The 16,800-nt window shown below is 54.3% G+C and overlaps 8 protein-coding genes and 1 pseudogene across 8 annotated transcripts, besides 1 other annotated feature; 2 read left to right on the top strand and 7 right to left on the bottom strand.

Annotated features, from left to right (window-relative positions):
- Positions 1 to 353: 353 nt before the first annotated feature.
- On the bottom strand, positions 354 to 1,835 carry LMJF_21_0055 (conserved hypothetical protein; the record flags this gene model as incomplete). Its single annotated transcript, XM_001682885.1, has 1 exon — positions 354 to 1,835. The coding sequence occupies one exon, from the start codon at positions 1,833 to 1,835 to the stop codon at positions 354 to 356; it is 1,482 nt and encodes a 493-aa protein (XP_001682937.1).
- A 590-nt stretch (positions 1,836 to 2,425) lies between these two features.
- On the bottom strand, positions 2,426 to 3,127 carry LMJF_21_0050 (putative Qb-SNARE protein; the record flags this gene model as incomplete). The annotated part of the gene is made up of 1 exon (XM_001682884.1): positions 2,426 to 3,127. The coding sequence occupies one exon, from the start codon at positions 3,125 to 3,127 to the stop codon at positions 2,426 to 2,428; it is 702 nt and encodes a 233-aa protein (XP_001682936.1).
- A 1,273-nt stretch (positions 3,128 to 4,400) lies between these two features.
- Positions 4,401 to 5,138, bottom strand: LMJF_21_0040 (conserved hypothetical protein; the record flags this gene model as incomplete). The annotated part of the gene is made up of 1 exon (XM_001682883.1): positions 4,401 to 5,138. The coding sequence occupies one exon, from the start codon at positions 5,136 to 5,138 to the stop codon at positions 4,401 to 4,403; it is 738 nt and encodes a 245-aa protein (XP_001682935.1).
- A 1,467-nt stretch (positions 5,139 to 6,605) lies between these two features.
- Positions 6,606 to 7,298, bottom strand: LMJF_21_0030 (conserved hypothetical protein; the record flags this gene model as incomplete). Its single annotated transcript, XM_001682882.1, has 1 exon — positions 6,606 to 7,298. One exon carries the CDS (start codon positions 7,296 to 7,298, stop codon positions 6,606 to 6,608), a length of 693 nt encoding a protein of 230 aa, XP_001682934.1.
- Positions 7,299 to 7,757: 459 nt separating this feature from the next.
- Positions 7,758 to 8,528, bottom strand: LMJF_21_0027 (conserved hypothetical protein; the record flags this gene model as incomplete). The annotated part of the gene is made up of 1 exon (XM_001682881.1): positions 7,758 to 8,528. The coding sequence occupies one exon, from the start codon at positions 8,526 to 8,528 to the stop codon at positions 7,758 to 7,760; it is 771 nt and encodes a 256-aa protein (XP_001682933.1).
- Positions 8,529 to 9,079: 551 nt separating this feature from the next.
- LMJF_21_0023 (putative ring-box protein 1) lies at positions 9,080 to 9,400 on the bottom strand (the record flags this gene model as incomplete). Its single annotated transcript, XM_001682880.1, has 1 exon — positions 9,080 to 9,400. One exon carries the CDS (start codon positions 9,398 to 9,400, stop codon positions 9,080 to 9,082), a length of 321 nt encoding a protein of 106 aa, XP_001682932.1.
- A 548-nt stretch (positions 9,401 to 9,948) lies between these two features.
- LMJF_21_0020 (conserved hypothetical protein) lies at positions 9,949 to 10,989 on the bottom strand (the record flags this gene model as incomplete). The annotated part of the gene is made up of 1 exon (XM_001682879.1): positions 9,949 to 10,989. The coding sequence occupies one exon, from the start codon at positions 10,987 to 10,989 to the stop codon at positions 9,949 to 9,951; it is 1,041 nt and encodes a 346-aa protein (XP_001682931.1).
- A 919-nt stretch (positions 10,990 to 11,908) lies between these two features.
- On the top strand, positions 11,909 to 12,226 carry LMJF_21_0015 (annotated as a pseudogene; the record flags this gene model as incomplete).
- Positions 11,909 to 12,226: a sequence feature.
- Positions 12,227 to 14,101: 1,875 nt separating this feature from the next.
- Positions 14,102 to 16,546, top strand: SCG2 (phosphoglycan beta 1,3 galactosyltransferase 2; the record flags this gene model as incomplete). Its single annotated transcript, XM_001682878.1, has 1 exon — positions 14,102 to 16,546. The coding sequence occupies one exon, from the start codon at positions 14,102 to 14,104 to the stop codon at positions 16,544 to 16,546; it is 2,445 nt and encodes an 814-aa protein (XP_001682930.1).
- Positions 16,547 to 16,800: the final 254 nt, after the last annotated feature.

Genomic DNA, 16,800 nt, shown 5'->3' with positions numbered 1-16,800 from the left:
TGTAGGTGAACGTAGGATTGTGCGGCATGAAAATCGTTCTCACACCTACCGTAGAGAGCAGAGAGAGGAGAGAGGAGAGAGAAGAGAGAGGTAGAGAAGTGCGTGGAGGCCGTTTGATGTAAGACGTGACAGCTGCATGTGCGCCACCCGCTCTATTCGGGCATCAGTAGGGGAGGGCAAGGAGAGGGGGAGCTGGAGGTCATGAGGGTACTGAGCTACGGTGTGCCATCTCGCTGTCCTTCCCACTCTCTCCACTTCCACGAGTCAGGCACAAAAACTAAACATTCTGCAATTTCCTTCTACACTTTTGCACTTGTGTGTCTCTCTATCGCCTCTGAAGATGACAGCGTTGATTACATCGAAAAGGCAGCACTCAGGACAGGAACGCGCGTATCATGGGAAATTGTGTGCGCCTCGGCGTCTCCTTCGACTCGCCACACTACCTTGTTACGCCCGCACGCGAGAATGTCGCCACCTCCCACCGCGAGCAGCCCAACTGGAGCCGCGCCGTGCGGGGTACTCCAGCGATCCAAATCACGGGAGACACTCGTACCCACGACACTCCCCCGGCTGGCGAGGTAGCTGCCACCGTCACCAGAGTTTCGAGTGACAGTACAGAGAAGCCGATCGTGGCTTCGGGACTGAGAGAAGGGTATGTAGGAGACGTAAGATGCAGTAGACATAACAGCAACGTGGTTGCCCTCCCGCCGCGTGCACACACACAGCAGGGCGGTGTAGTCGTAGGGAAGCACCTCAGTGCCGCATCCGGCCACAAAGAAAAAACGGTAAAAGACATCAGCGCCGTGTCGCAGCGCGCCAGCTTCAAACTGCGTCACCGCTGCTGCTGAGTCTCCCTTGCCGACCGCAGCATCGTATTTACATCCGCTGACGTAATCATACACAGAGGCGGAGCGAGGAGGAGAGGGGCTGGCCTCAGTGCTTTGCAGCCCCATCGAAGACGCCAAGGTTGCATGAGGAAAGTCTGGAAGCTCGCAGTGGCGCAACGCAGCCGCGGTGTTGAAGCCACGAATACGCCCTAGGCTGTGACGAACCTCCATAAACGAGGCAGAGCCGTCAAACGACAGATGCAGCTTTCTGTTTTCGGCAACCACGGCGCCGCGCGCCCCGCCACCGAAGGAGCACGCGCGCAGCATGCAGATTTGTGTGGAACACACTAATGCTACGTGTGCCTTTCCCAATGCAAGCGGGCCGCAGCCAGTGCACTCCACAGTCACACAAACCACTCGTAGGCCGTCACTCACTAGAACACGGTCGGTGTCCAGGACGCAAATGTGCCGGAGATGCGCCTTCTCCCCAAAGTCGCCCATCAAATAATTCGTCGCGGTCGTGAAGGTCACGCCTTTGTCACCCGAGACCGCGAGGAAACCATTGCGACCGCAGAGGGCGACCACGTCTCCGTAGCCATCTGCACAGCACACAACAGACGAGGCTTCCTCGCCGCCAGCGACATCATCTGTGGACTCCGTGGATTTGAGCAGGCTCGTCACATCGTCAAGGAGGCCCTGAACACCAGCCGTGCTGGCTTTAAGAGGTTCGCTAGACCTGGAGAAACACAACCGCCAGGTGAGTCCACAGTCAGCGCTTCGGAACAGCTTGTCGTTGCAGGACAGCGCAAACAGAAATCGAGGCACCGGACCCGGACACGCACATAGCACAACGTCACAGATGACCTGCAAAAATAACTTCTGTGGGTTACTGCTGCCCTGGCTGCCTTCGCTGCTGGCGACGAGGCAGTGCAAGAGAAGGAGCACTCGCTCGTATGCTTGTGGTGGCAGACGTCGTACCAGACCAGCCAGCTCTGTTGTCACACGCATCCCCTTTCGCTCTGCTGCCGGTCTTGCACGTTGTTTTCAGCGATGTTCACGCCCTAGGCTGACCAACGCACCTACAAAAAAAAACACCTAGGCTGTGTTGGAAAGACGGAAATGAGGAGGTCAAGGGAGGGGGAGGGGGAAAAGGAGGCTCACGGGTGGAGCGAAAGGGAGGCGTTAGAGGGGTCCATATGTGCAGAAGAGCACACGGATACGAGGGATGTGGTTTGAAGGCATCCAAAGATATGTCAGCACTGCACAACTGGCACAGCGAGGAGGAAGCGCAAAAGGGTCACTGCTGCAGTGATATGGGGAAGAGGAGAGAAAGACAGACTTTGAAGGTTTCAGCGCGGTATGCGCTGCACAACAGCGGCAGATGCAGAAATAGCATACACTCAGCAACCAAAGAAAAAACGGCAAACATCCAAGGGAAACGAAAAGGCCTCGCAAGAGAGAGCAAGAAAAGCGAGACCAAAGAACATGAGGTAACGTACACTTGATCGATCCGCTCCGTCTCAAGACTCCAACGCACCTGCATCTGTCGCGCGGGCCAATGGTGCAGCCAACCCTGCTGTCCTAACCTTCACTCTGGATCAGCCAAAGCCAAAGAATGCGAGGAAAACGAGAACGAAAATGAGCACGGCAATGGTGCATACCTTGCCCTTGTTCGACAGGCTTGCAAGGAGCTTGTCAACCTTTGCATTTGCGGCGCGCAGCCGCACCTGGACGCCTGAGATGTCGCGATCAACGTTGTCGAGCATGACCTCCTGCGTGTCCAACTCTTCGTGAATGTGGAGGCCTGTTTCGCGCAATTCGCGCAGTCCAAAGGTGAGTCGATCCAGCACTTCATCCTGAACTTTTTCCTCCTCACGCTGAGCAAACGCCTGCGCAGATATAAACCCGTCCGCCGCAACGCCGCAGCTCTCACTGGGACTACCTACAGCCGCTTCTGCTACTCGTTGCCTCTGCGCGGCAGATGCCGCAATTTTTTCGTAGAAACTGCGAGCTTCCCCCACATCCCCTTCAAGACTACGCACAATATTCTGTCGCTCCATAATTTCGTTCGCAGAAAACACCTTTCCCTGCACCTTGCCACCGCGCTCGTCGACGACACGGAGCATTTCTTTCAGGAAATGCAGCAGTTCCTCCGCGGTCTCTTTGGCATCGCGAAGCTCTGCCACACTCGACGGAGAGATTACGCCCTTCTGCGTCAACTGTTGCTCAATGAGCTTCGCTCGCACCACAACCTCTCGCAGCTCCTTTACGGAGTCATTGAACGGGTCGCTGGCAAGCATTTCTTTGCCTTTGTGTGTCGAGGGTCGGCTGAGCTGTGATAGCTGGCGTCACCATGAAGTGCGCTTTTACGTAACAGCAGTACAAATTGAAAGCCTAGAGGGACGGAGACAGCGGGGAAAGAAGACCGTGGCGAGGGATGAATGTACGTATTAATCTTGCGTCATTCAATAGGGTGGGTGAGAACTCCTCGAGAGCACCCCCCTGCTTCTCCACTCCTTGCCTGGCAAGCTGGGGTGCGGTAGAGAGGGACTTCGAACCAGTTCCGTCCTCTCGTTTAGTCCCCGCAAGGCTGCTGCCTTTTAACTGGCTTCGAGCATTGCGTGCAAGGAGACGCCGTCAGAGAGCGCATGCAAGAAATTCAACAGCCCGCATGCTCGGGTTGGTGTGCTGTGGAAAAGGGTATCAACTTGTGTATGCATAAACACGGTAGGATACGAGACACTACGAGAGAGACAGGGGAGAAGAAAAAGAGCAGCAACGATGCCTTGCATCCTTCAGTGGACGGGATCATATACTCTGTGGCACGTGAGCCGCTTTATAAAAGACGAGTTGCGGCCATTGAGGCCTCTAAAGCACAAGCGATGCTACCGGTTCTCGACACGCTCTCCGCAGAGATGTCGTAAATCCAGCGAAACGGCTACCGCTGAGGGCAGAGTGGTGAGATACGCTGAAAGAAGAAGCATAACAGAGAAGCAAAGAACAGCCGAAATAACGGCAAATATATATATATCTTTAGCGTCTCCCTTCCGACGCTCCCAATCATGCCGGCCGCCACGTGGTGCATCCCTCGGGATGGTCCAGTCTCCCCACCAGTGGGCAGTGAGGGGTTGGGGATGAGATGCGTTCAAGCCACACTGACGCTCTACCTATCATATGGATGGCACAAGCGTTGTGCACTGTAGCAGGCCGCTCCGACGCAGCGCCATCCGGAACCTGGCCGCCGACATCACTCGAGACACCTCGCTCTGGCTTCCCTACATCGTAGACACTTGACTGTCACCACCAGAGGCAGATTGGCAACGGCAGGGGTAAAGGGTGAGGGGGCGCTTGGCTTCCCCGCAGAGCGGGGCACTGGACCGTGAGAACACGTTGAGGTGCTCTCCGGCATCAGGGAATAGAAAGGGAGCAACAAAACAAAAGCACGTTCGTCAGGCAATTCACGTGCGGAATAGAAAAAGTTGTGCCGTTTGTAGGTGGCGACAACCGACGCTACTTCGGAGAAAGAAAAATTCCCTACGGCCCGCATCTGTGGGGGTATGGGACATTCGATATTCAGTCGCTTTCGTACCCTTCACACATTATATTGTGCACTACTGGCTCCACATACTCCGAAGAGCCTTTCAGCCCTTCGAATTCTCCGGAGATATCCTCCATGATACGCGACATGCAGCTCAAGAATGCGTTGAGAGCGTCTGTACATGTGACCAAACGGCTTTGCGTGAGTTGGTTGTGGATGTCTTTAAATTTCTGATCCGCAGACTCGAAGGCCGCCTCCAGCTCGTTCCGTCTCGCAACCTCGGTGCTATAGTATTTCGACTTCAACAAGCTCTTTGACTTTCGAAGGTATTCTATCTCTTTTTTTGCGACCTCCTCGCGGTATGCATCATACTCGTGCATAATCTTGTTGCGCTTGCCCTCCAGCCTCTCGCACTCGTCGTACAAAGCCTTCAGCCCATTTGTAGCGGTGAGGACAGTCGAGTCCATTGCGACGTTAAACTCTGGAAAGGCCGTATCTTCGATACGATTCATAGAGGCCGCCAGAGCCAGCGCGCAATCCTTCGTGGAATCCGGGATGCTTGGGTAGTTGCACAGCGATTCAAATGCCTTGCTTGCTTCGGTGAGCGCTTCTACGAGGCGCCTAACAGACACTTTTGCTTTCTCCATGGCAGTGCTGTAGCTACGAATAGCCGAGGACAACTCTTTCATTTCACGTTTGCGGCGGTTGTAATCCTCGTCGCAGGTAGACGGCGCCAACTTTAGCGCCGTTTTTATTTTCATCATCGTTTCCATTTTGAAGCTCAGCTTTTGTGTGTGCCTTGAAGTTTGCTCGTTTGTTGTTCTAGCCGTCCAAAGGATAGCATGAGCATCATGAAGCGGAATAGGATCTCTAACCAGCGTGGAGAACTATGATAAACGCTACCGTGTCGTAGCCAGCGACTTTGCGCTCAGAGGCGCAAAAGGAAACGATGACCGGTTCCATCTAAGTGTCGCGAGACCTTTTCCCGCGGTGTCGTGCCACAAGCACAAAACATACGCTTCCTTTCGGAAGCAGATGGGGGAACCTGCAAGGTGGTCTCCCCCGCGAAAGTCGTCGCGAGAAAACCGGCACTTCGAATTTGCGATGGCCCACAGTCGTCGAAGGGTTCGATACTTGTTTGAAAACCAATTCACAGCGATTCTTTAGCGCTTGGCACAGAATAGGTTTTGGATTCGCTCGAGCGTAGATTCACTGCTATTCGCCAGCACGCAGGCAGATGCGTGCGACAAAGAGAATAAAAATAGTGACCAGGCTCTCGATAGCCTGTCCTATCCAGGTTTCGTCAGGGGAAGGGAAAAGAGAGGGTAGTGCAGGGCCAACACGAGGTTTCTAATCGCCAACGTGTACCCGCTCTCTGCCATTGAACATTGGTGAGCCACCACTCTACCCTGCCTGTCACAGGTCCCATCGCGCGGTGCGAAGCAGCCGTAGACACATGCGTTACAGCAATGCACTCACTTAGTCATGTGAGCACGGTCCTCGCCTCAAACCCTACCCACCCACACCCCTCCTTGCGGGTTGTCTCACAGCCACTCCCACCATGCCCACCCCCAGTTGGTGCATTCCCCTCGAGGTGGCTCAGGCTCCCAATACCAGTACGCAGTGCGAGGGCCGGGTGAGGCACGTTCGAGTCACGCGGACACTCTGCCCATCACATGAATGGTACAGGCGTGCTCACTGTCTCAGCTCGCTTTGACGCAGTGCCATCCAGGACCTGACCGCCGGCATAAGCAGCGGTGCATCACCCTGGCTTCCATACCGACGGGGTGAACTTGGCCCTGATACACCATGCTGAGGTGCTTTCCGCCATCAGGGAAGTAAATCACCAAAAGAAAACCGAATCCCGATCATTCTCATGTATCAACGAGAAAAAGGACAGGTTTTACTGGTACATAGACTCTCCGCACTTTCTTTCTACGCAAGCGTAAACAACGTAAGCAGCTACCTCACCGTTTGCTTGTAACCGCACCAACCAGAGAGCCATTTTAATAGAGCCGTAGACAAAGTTGGTAAGAGCAACGACTGACGCATAGGCACACAAGCGCAAGAAGATAAGCGAGACACCGTGTCAGATGAGGCTGAAAGCCAGCCACGAATCACGTGCCCTCATCGACGTGCGTCGCGTTTCGAAGAGGATAATGAAGCACTCAAGGTGAGAATCATAATAGCGAACGGCAACGGTCCGATGCTGATTTTTCTTGTTTCCGTGGGAAAGATCACTAGATATTGACCATGTCTGCCTTTCTTCGGGTCGATTCCATTTCCTTATGGATCGACCCCATCAACTGCGATGTGCTCGCCAAGTAAGTGGAGAGGGCAGCCATGTAGCTGTGCAGCTTCTTCTTCTCCAGCTCAGCATACGTATCCTTGAACTCCTTGTCAATCTTCTGAAAGCCAGCCTTTAGGCTGTCACGCCTGGAAGCTTCCTCGTAGAGTTTCGAGTCGCACAAGTCTTTACCTTTCTTTCGGTACTCTGCTTCTTTCTTGGTGACAGCTTCGCGGTACGCGTCGTATTCGTTCATCACTTTGCTGCGCCTTGCCTCCAGACTCTTGCACTTGCCTGCTAGGCTCTTGATCTCAGTTACGCTGTCGTCGTCGTCGAGCATCTTCTTGAAGTCCACGAGGAACTCGCAGCGCGCCTTCTGTACCATCTGGGCGAAGTCCCCCACAACCCCCCTCACGTTCTCAGGAATGTCATTTCCGCGTGTCATTGTCTCCAGTACTTTCAACATACTCTCCATTGCTGTCAAAAGGTGTTGAGAGGATGACCTCGTCTCTTCCACGGCAGACTTATAGTCGGAAAGCGTGTGGTTGATAGTTTTCAAATTGCCAGCCTTTTCTTCGAAGTCATAGTCCACAGTCTTGGGTGCGACACCCAGGGCGGCCTTCGTCTCCAGCATAAACTTCCTCATTGGTGTGATCCACTACGGATTGTTACGCTAACGTCCAAAGCTGCTGTAGCGCTTCAAAGCCAGACTTGCTATAGGTGTGTTTTTGTAGTTTTGCTGACCTCCACTGTCTTTTTGCTCCTTGTTGGAAACGTTCATGCAGATTAGTTACACAGCAGAAAGGTGTTTAGGAAACGTAACGTGAAACACACTGGTGTAAAGCACCACGACATCATTGCTATCCTCGCATAACACGACGAGAAATATATAGGAGATGCTTTGCTGCGCACCGTGTACCAAACAGACCAGTCACGCAGAAACGAACAAGAGGCGGTGATCAGCGCCCTCGCAAAGCACATTTCTAGCGCACTGCGGTCACACTATCCAGTATTTCCGCTTTTCCGTTTCATGCGCTGCAGGAAAAGCTGCGAAACGCAGTCTCGGCATCGACACACACAGGCGAATAGTTCGAGAAAAGGACCCCTAGAGTTTCTCTAAGTTAGGTAAAACACTATTCGAGACACGAGCCCACGCGTCCCGCTCCAGTTTCTCTACAGCATGTGCCTTACATTCCACGTATTCAGCGAGCGCATCATCAACCCCAAAGCCACGCACCAGCTCGGCAATACAATCCGCGAGCTCAGGTTTTATAGTGTGGACTGGAGTATGACCAAACCAGGTACTCGAAGTGCTGCCAAAGCAACGTACCGCGCTGAAAAAGACAGCCTCGATATGAGCGATATCATCTAGCGGTGAATTAGGACTCCTGTGCCCAACAACAAGCTCTGCCAAATGCGACTGGTTCATGTGCGGACCGTGGTAGACGAATTGGCCATGGGTGCATTCCGGCCCCTCCAGCACAGTTGAACCCGCCGGCAAAAACCTTGCACCATTGATAAGCAAAAGGCCGGCGCGCGTGCTGCAACAAAGAGACAGGGTGAGTGGGAAGCTGCGGCACATATTGCTCAGCTGACATTCAAATTCGACAGGTCCGCGCGCACTTGCTTTCTTGCCCCTCAGGGCAGCGTTCTTGCCACCCTCATACTTAGGAGAGCGTTCCGAAGCCACCGTGCACTGTACAAGCAGTTTCGAGTGATTTATCCCCTCGCCAAAGAGTGAAAATTGTCGTGTTCCAAGGGTGTGGATAAGCTGCAAGTTGTGCGGTGCCACGCGCGACGACGATGCTAAAGGGTCAATTAAGCAAGAGCCAGTGCTAGCACATAGGCGGTGTGCCGTGCATCTAAGAAGTGACATTGTGTGTCTTCAAAATTGGAAACACTGGCGAAACGGTGTATATAGACGGAGGACAAAGAAGAGCGTATATATAGAGAGACAAACGATTTGGCCATAGCGTAATTCCTTACACCGATTTATTCATTTTGCCTGTGCAGCTCTAACGAACACCTACAATGCGTGACTTCTCTGAAGAGAGACGCGCATCCTGACCATAGCACACTCCTATGTTAGAGTGGTGCAATACGATCAGTCCTCCACCCTACCACTACGACTCAAACATCAAAAAAAAACAGAGGTGCCTATTTTTTTTAGCAAAGCAGAATGCTTTAAAGAAATACAACGACACACACACACACACACACACACACACACACACACACACACACACACACACACACACACACACACACACACACACACACACACACACACACACACACACACACACACAACAAAAAAAACCAAAACAAACAAAACCTAAAACATCCAAGCAAAACTCTGAATATCACTTCGTCTGCAAAAGGCACGCTGCACTTGTCATCTGCAGAATGTTACCCACAGCGCCTCCATTACGCGCCATATCGAAGGTAAACCCACTCTTTATTGTCTAAAGGACACACGTTTCGAGTCTTTAGCCATCGGGAAATGCAGTGCATATGAAAGGCGTGATTGCAGGCACCCCACGCTACCGTACAGTCCTTCGGCGAGCACGACGGATTTGACTGGCATTCGATGCACAGATCCATGATGTGATTTCTACAGATAGCGCAGGTGTCCACTTGAATATCCCAGGACCATAGCGCGACGGCGTTCCATTTTTTCAGCTGAAAGCGGTTTCCTTTGCTACCCTCCTCCGCGGAAGACGTACCCGGCTCGTCTTTTGCCTGCATCGAATCCCGAGATGCTTTCGTCCTCGTCTATATGATTTATTTCGACTGTTCTCGTCCCCTCTTCCACTCCGACAGCAAATTTGTTAGGGAAACAGCTCAACCACAACGTCGCGCAACACAATAGCGAGAGTTCACGGCAGAAAGCCCATTCGTGCACCGACAGTAGTAGGAACAAAAGAAAAGCATTGGAGGCATGTTAATAGATCAACGCACACATCCTCGCACTAAGGATGGAAGTGTTACCATCGCTACTTGAAAAATAATTGCATTGCTGCTACGAGCAACACGAAGGCGACACTAGTGCTCGAAAAAATGTGGAGCACGTACGGCACGCAAACATCTGCTACGTCTATCCAAAACATGCCTTCCCAGAAAGGACAGCGCGCCCCAATCCCTCTTTTTTTCAATGAGGTTAAACCCAGAAGAAAGAGTTGCGAAAGCCCACGAGACTGTGACCGCAAATTCGCGAAAGTCTACGCTTTGGTCAGATGCTTCTTCATTGTCTTTTTACTGCGGCTTCCATACCGCTTCCACCAGCATTGCACGGTTCAGCTGCTCGGTGCCAGCTTAAACGTTCCGTTAATGAAAATCTTATCCATCTTTTTCCCATTTTTTCGGTTCACAATGCGATTGCAGTGATACGTCAGCTTTGACGGAGCATCGTCCACCTCGACTAGGCCAGCAGACGAAAAAAGTTTGGTTGCAAACTCTTTGTGGAAGAACACCTGAGTTGTGCAGTCACCTTTTGCAAAAGCAACGCCTCCAACCTTGTTGTTCATTTTGGACAAGAAGCGGAAAAAGTTGTGGTCAGGAAGCGCATAATCCCTGAAAAGCAGTATTCCATCTTGCTTCAAAACTCCCTTCAGCTGTTTGATAGCCGAGAGCATTTTTTCCACCGTCGGTAGCGCGGAGAGGACAAAAACTAGCAGGATTGCATCAAACTTCTGGTGCTGAAGAGATTTGTCCGCTGCAGTGAGGGCATCCACTACAAGGGTAGCATTTTTGTCAATCCGTTGCCGCTTCGCCACCGGTGCCGTGGGGTCCGCGATCGTAGCACAGGTAGAGCTGCCAATCGCCAAGGGTAGCAGTGTAAGCTGATTTCGCTGCAGATAGCTCTGTGCGATCTCATGGCTCCTGAAGTGCGAGAGTGCAGATGGTGAGATATCGAAGCCTACAAAGTGGACATCTGGGCTTGTACATTCACGCATAATTGGAAGCAGGGTGCTCCCAGTACCGCAACCACACTCTAAAATCCACGCAGGCGAACCTCGTCTGCCCACAACGGTGCGCAGCAGCGGAAACGCATGTATGATGTAGTTCTTTAGAGGAAAGTGATGCTTTGATGCAGCGAAATGCATCTCCCATGGCTTCTCAGGGACCTCTTCCAGCGACCTGGACAATCCGGCACGACTTAATTCTGCCATACACCTACTCATATACTCATCAACATGCTTTCGCTCCGTGATGGTTAGCTCCGCTACCTTTTCGTCCCATTCGAAGTCGTTAGCATGGAGCTCGACATCCTCGGAGTGTTTAAACGCACCACCGTTACGAGTTCTAGGTACGTGTACACAAAGATCCCTTTTCATGAGGAGGCTAGTAGCAAAAATCCAGTAAAGAGTGTTGTTTCAAGTAAGCACGACAAGTAGTGATTTCCTTTCCCCATCAATTCAGTGATGAACACCAGGCGGGTGCGATGAATGCAGAAAGGCGCATCGAAGAAGAAGATCATTTGTGGATGCAGAGGGGACCATCATGTTGATTTCTCAGCTCGGACCACTGTCTTGTGGCTTTGCAGCTGCTTTTCTTCAAAAGAGCTACATCGGAAAGGAAAATCCTTCATTCGCACATCCATGCACTTTTTGCAAATGCTCGCAGAGTTACAGAGGCAACCTTCACTTTTCTTAGCTTTCTATAACCATGCAGCTGCACTTCAGCAGTATTCCTCAATGCCGCTGAAAAGCCCCTGTAGAAACCTTTTGCGGTGAGAAACAACAGCGTCGACACGAAATACAAAACAGGGGGTGGGGTGGGGTGGGGGGGGCAGAGTCCATGAACGGGTCACGGAATGCCAGCGATTCCCCTCGCTAGCCTTCCCTCCAGTCACTGTCATTCGACCTCGTTCGATACTTGACGAGTGCGTGAAGGCAGAGAAACAGGTGCAGTGCTGGCAGGTGTTGGCCACCACTCATAAGCTTGCTTTCGCATTGAATTCTTGAGAAGACAATTACCGCTTGGGGCATTGTGATCCTTACCGCCGCCGAAAAGTACCGTCTTTCCTCAGCTTTCAGCGAAAAAAGGGACTGTTTTTCTCCGCCCCTTTCCCTGAGCTTCGCCAACAGACTTTTCTAAACTGCTTTCTTCTCCAAGCAGCATATGAGGTGCAAGGCATAGCTGTAACACTTGCTCTGTGAATACTGAATTATCATTTTCGGCAATAGCTAAGTTTCCCTGCGAAAATTCCACGCTGCTTTCATCCACATTCCCGCCCTTCTCGAAACCTGATAGCATGAACAGCAGCACTTTTATTCTCAGAGATCGAAACCTATCTGCTTCCTCCCTCCATACCTTCACAATGGCCAAGGGCAACCAGAGGCGCCAGAAGAAGGTGCTGCCGACAACATCCGCGGCATCACTCGCGGCGGCGTGAAGCGCATCTCGAGCGAGGTGTACGAAGAGGTGCGCCGCGTGCTGAAGGCCTACGTGGAGGACATTGTGCGCTGCAGCACGGCCTACACCGAGTACGCGCGCAAGAAGACCGTGACGGCGTGCGATGTTGTGACCGCGCTGCGCAAGCAAGGCCACATCCTGTACGGCTACGCGTAAATGCTCGCAGAGCCGCTGCACACTCATAGATACACCTTCTTTGTTCATGCCGTCGTTTCGGTGGTGTTCTTGGTTTTCGACTTCTCCTCCCCCCACTATGGCTTTTCTTTCGTCTCGTGCTGACATCCTTCCCTACTCATCGCTGTTTGCGGAAGGCAGTACCGAAAGAAGACAGCACACCGACTCCACTGCATACCCGAAGAGAGGCCGTGCGCTGCCGTATGCGAGGCACGCTCTCGGCGTCCGTGTCTATGGAGGCTGAGTGCAACCCCGCTCCCTCCCTGTCTCCCTCAACGCCTGCCGGCACCAGAGGTCACCACGCGGGATGACGGGTCGTCTCTTCGACGTTGCTGCTCCTCCGCCGCTTGCTCGCTCATTCCCTACGCCGCAGCGCCATGCGCTCCCTTTCACTCCTTGCGCTTCTCTTCGTCTCCTCCTGTTCTCTGTTTACACACATAACACGCACGACCTCACAGACGGAAGCACCCCAATGCAGAGGACGCGCGGGGTCGTGCATCCACTGCTCAGCTTCGTGAGGCAGATGCCGGGCGGCGATGGGTGCTTTTCACTGACACTCGAGCCAGCGGGCAAGAGAGCGCAGCCGCACACCTAACGGCGCGAGTCACGGGAGAAAAAGTACGAGCTCAGAGAAAGGCACACCTGCGACCGCCTTTTCTCGCTTCTTCGGTCTCATACACCTATGGCGGTCTCCTCCTCCCGACTTCTCAAGGTAGACGTCCTTCTGTTGCACCCTCACCCGCGTGCGCGCGCGTAAGTGGCGGATTGTGACGCGGACGAAATCCAGCTCGCCAGGCGCTGCTCCCTTTTCCTTTCCCGGTCCCTGTGCCCGCCGGTGGGGAGGTTCAGCAGCCTATTTCTCGATGGCATTGTTGGTTTGGCCTTTGCGGTTCTTTTTCTGCTGGTCGACGCTGCTGGCTGTTTTGTGCTTCGCTGTGGTGTACAGCGCGTCGTGGCGCGGCGCTGTTCTCTTTCGCGTTTTCTGCACGGCCTGCCCGCCGTACGCCACGTGCTCTGTCTATCAAGCGGTAGACCATCCGGGTACAGGCTCGATTTCCCTCCCCGACGACAGTGCACCCGTCCAACGCGCGCCGCCCTCTTCCCTTGCACCTCTGCCACTTTTGCTTTCCTCTCCTGCGCGTGTGTCTACTCCTCTGCTTCTTCTCGCGTAGAGGGGGAGGGGGCACCGACACTGCTGGCGCGTCTCCCACTGGAGTACGTGCAGGCCCTCCCGCTTTTCTGTTAGGCGCTGGGGGCTTGCCATCGATCCGCGACGGATGCCAGCGAAGGGTGCAGCGGGGTAGCTGCCGCGTGCATCCTTGCAAAGGAAAGACTTGCCCGCTTTCGTCTCGGGAAAGAGAAACCCAGAGACCTGCTGTGTCCAGCAACAGTCTGCACCGCCAAAGAGGCAAACAGCCTCCCCATTCCCACAGCGCCGCACCGGTGTTGCTCGACGCAGTGACATCTTCCACTGCCGCTTCGACTCGTCCGACTCGCGAGTCCTTCGACCATCTCACGGCGCCCACCTTCCCACAACTCACTCCACCCATCTCTCCATCTCTCCATACACCCACCCACCCACACCGACACACAGGCACATGCAAGTGGAGGGCGACACACGTCCGCTGACTCGCGCGCCCTTTGCAGTCGCACGGATACGCTCACAGCTCTTCTTCACCGCTGTCTTGTGTTGCCGTGCGATCCTCTTGGGCCGCCCTCGATCCACCTGCGTCTCTGTCGGTGGTCCTGCTGTTTCGCTGTACGCAGCCAAGAGTGTGCTTGTGCCACTTTGCCGGCCACTTGCACACCTTAGGCACTCCTTCCGCCACCCCCGCACTGCGCGGGAAGTACACCATCATGCGAGAGGAGAACAATGTGCCAGCGGAGTGGGCTCCCAGGGACACGCACCGCCTCGACCCTCTTCAGCTGCTTCCCCCCTCTCAGAGGCACTGCGGGCAGAGCAGCGCTGCGGAGAGCGGAGAGGGCTGTCACTCGCGCTCACGCGGCAAGCCGGAGGTGCACTCGACTCGAGCGTCGAGCGGTGGTAAGAGGAGCACCGGCACACTGCCGAGAAGCGATGACTGCTTGAATGCCGTAGCACAGACCCCCCTGTTCAACTCCTGCGGTCATCCTCGACGATCCGCGGCACAATGTCTGCGTTTATGCACTCGACAGCGTCGTCTGGCTGCGCTAGCCGTCTTACTTGCTCTCATCGTCATGGTTCACTGGGTCATCAGCCAATTCACGACCAATGTAGGCTTACAACAGAAATCATCGATAGAGTTGCTCAATGAAGCGAACCGTGAATATGAGTCTTCATCGCCGTTCTCTGTCCTGGTGCAGCACGAGAGTGCTGTTGAGCGGTTGACGACCACACAGCGTGGTCTTGCGGCCTCTGGCGCTGGCTCTCTGGCGAGACTCGACCGGGATCAGCTGCCGTCATGGACGTTACGTGTGATCGACGAGGACTGCACGATGTGCTTCGACAATGTCACATACGCTTCTGCGGTCGCTGCGGATGCGGGGAGATCGACTAACAAGACGGGACATCATAAGCAAAAAGGGCTTTCCGTGTTCGCGACGACATCTGCACCGCTGGGCCTCATGGGGCCGATGCTGTTTGCGATGGCGAGCGTGACGGACGACGTGGACGTTGCAGCGGAACTGCCGCGGTGGCAATGGGTGACCTGGTCGTACGCGCAGCAGCGCCGCTTCGTTCACACATCGCAGTCGCGCAGCACAGGTGAGCGACCGAGACACTTGATCGTGTTGGGCATACCTTCAACGGACCAACCGATGCGCTACCCTCTGCGGGACGCACAGCGGGCGACGTGGCTGACGTACCGAGAGGTTGCACGCACCGAGAACAACTTTACTGGCGCGCTGCTGCAGCTCTACGTGTTCGCTGCTGCACACCGAGATTCTGACTACACAGCGCAGTACCTCGGGGACACGGCGCAGGTGGCCCCGACAGTGAGCGAGTACGCCGCAGCAACTGAGCAGCACCTGGCTGTGGAGGGTGGAGACGTCAACAATGCACCCCCCTACCTGCAGTGTCGCGTGGTGCTGCGTGATGGGTGGCGCGACATCCCACGAAGCGATGACGCGGTGTGGAGATCACCCTGCGCTGGTGTAAGGACCACCGTGGTGACTGCGGCAAGTCTTGTGGCCGGGACCTCGTCCCTCACGGCTCTTTCAGCCCAGTTGTCGCTGCCCGTGACACCTGCCTTCACAGCAGCGGCGCAGTACGTGTGCCACGCGTCCGCGGCACTGTGGCAGGAGGCGCTGCACCATCGCAACTCGCTATGGCTGGACTTTTTGACGGACCGCAAGCCGACCACGAAAAAGAAAATGGGCATGGGTATATCGTGGGGTATACCGACGGAAGTAGGCATGTCTCAAAAGACCGTGTTGTGGCTGAACTACGCGTACACTGCCTTCCCGGACGTGCCGTACATCATGAAGGGCGACGACGACATGTACCTGAAGGTGCCACAGTACTTGAGCGACCTGCGGCATGTGCGCGGTGGGTGGCAGAAGCCGCGCAACTTGACGGTGACGATTCCACACAGAGGGGTTATCCCACCGACACTGGCCATCAACGACGCGGAGGAATGCCTGTATCGAGTGTGGTGGCTCTATAGAAGTAAACTCGCGTATGGCAACGGCGTGGGCTACATTCTGGACCGTCGCCTCATCCAGGCTGCACTGAACCCGTTTGATGACTTCAATGCTCTTCTGATGAAGCTGCTGACAAATCCCTACGATTACAGGCTGGAAAAGGAATATCTTAGCTTGAACATGCAGCACGAGGATAAGCATATCGGGAAGCAGATAAGAGATCACCACGACGCCGTGGAGAGGTTCTGCCCCAAGAAGCGCGTGTGCTACATGGCTGACCGGCGGTTCCGGGCGCACCAGATTCTGCGGCCAAAGCCTGTCAAGCTGACGTGGATCTCGGTGATGGCGCACTTTGGCATGTCAGCGATTCCATACTATGTCCACTACTTCCACAAAAATGAGTTCAAGGTGGCCGAGGAGGCCAAGCGGTTGATTGCGCAGGGCATCGACGTGAACACGATTGAGGAGAATGCAACGCAGCGAATGCACGAGTGGGTGGCGTCTCAGGTGCCGAGCACACTCGTGGGGCTCGGAGCGTCATTCGATCTCGACTGGGTACGCGGAGACCCACGCACTGCGTACACTGTAGCCGAGGAGGACGAAGTCGCGGTATACGATGTTCGGTACAAGCTCCGCCGAAGGAACGATATCGCGTGTGTCTTGGAGTCTGATAAGAGGTAGATTGGCCTCCATTGTGCCAGCCCTCCAGCCCCGTTTGTGCTCTTTCTGCGTTGTCTCTTGTGACGTCGAGGTTGTGTTCAAGCGACACGGCGATTGGAAGGGTACGGAAATGTGACGCCAGCGATTCGGCTCTAAACTCACCACCGTTCTGGTGGTTTTGCTTTCCAGAGTTCAAGTACCTTCCTTATCATTGCGCTGCTGTAACAGCTACACCTTCGTTCGTCTTTTCTTTTGCTTGGCGCTAGGGCACTGAT

This window comes from Leishmania major, chromosome 21 (genome assembly GCF_000002725.2).
Source record: "Leishmania major strain Friedlin complete genome, chromosome 21".
In the NCBI taxonomy this organism is placed as follows: domain Eukaryota; phylum Euglenozoa; class Kinetoplastea; order Trypanosomatida; family Trypanosomatidae; genus Leishmania; species Leishmania major.
Note: the sequence above shows the minus strand (reverse complement) of the source record. Positions and strands in the feature narration are given on the sequence as shown.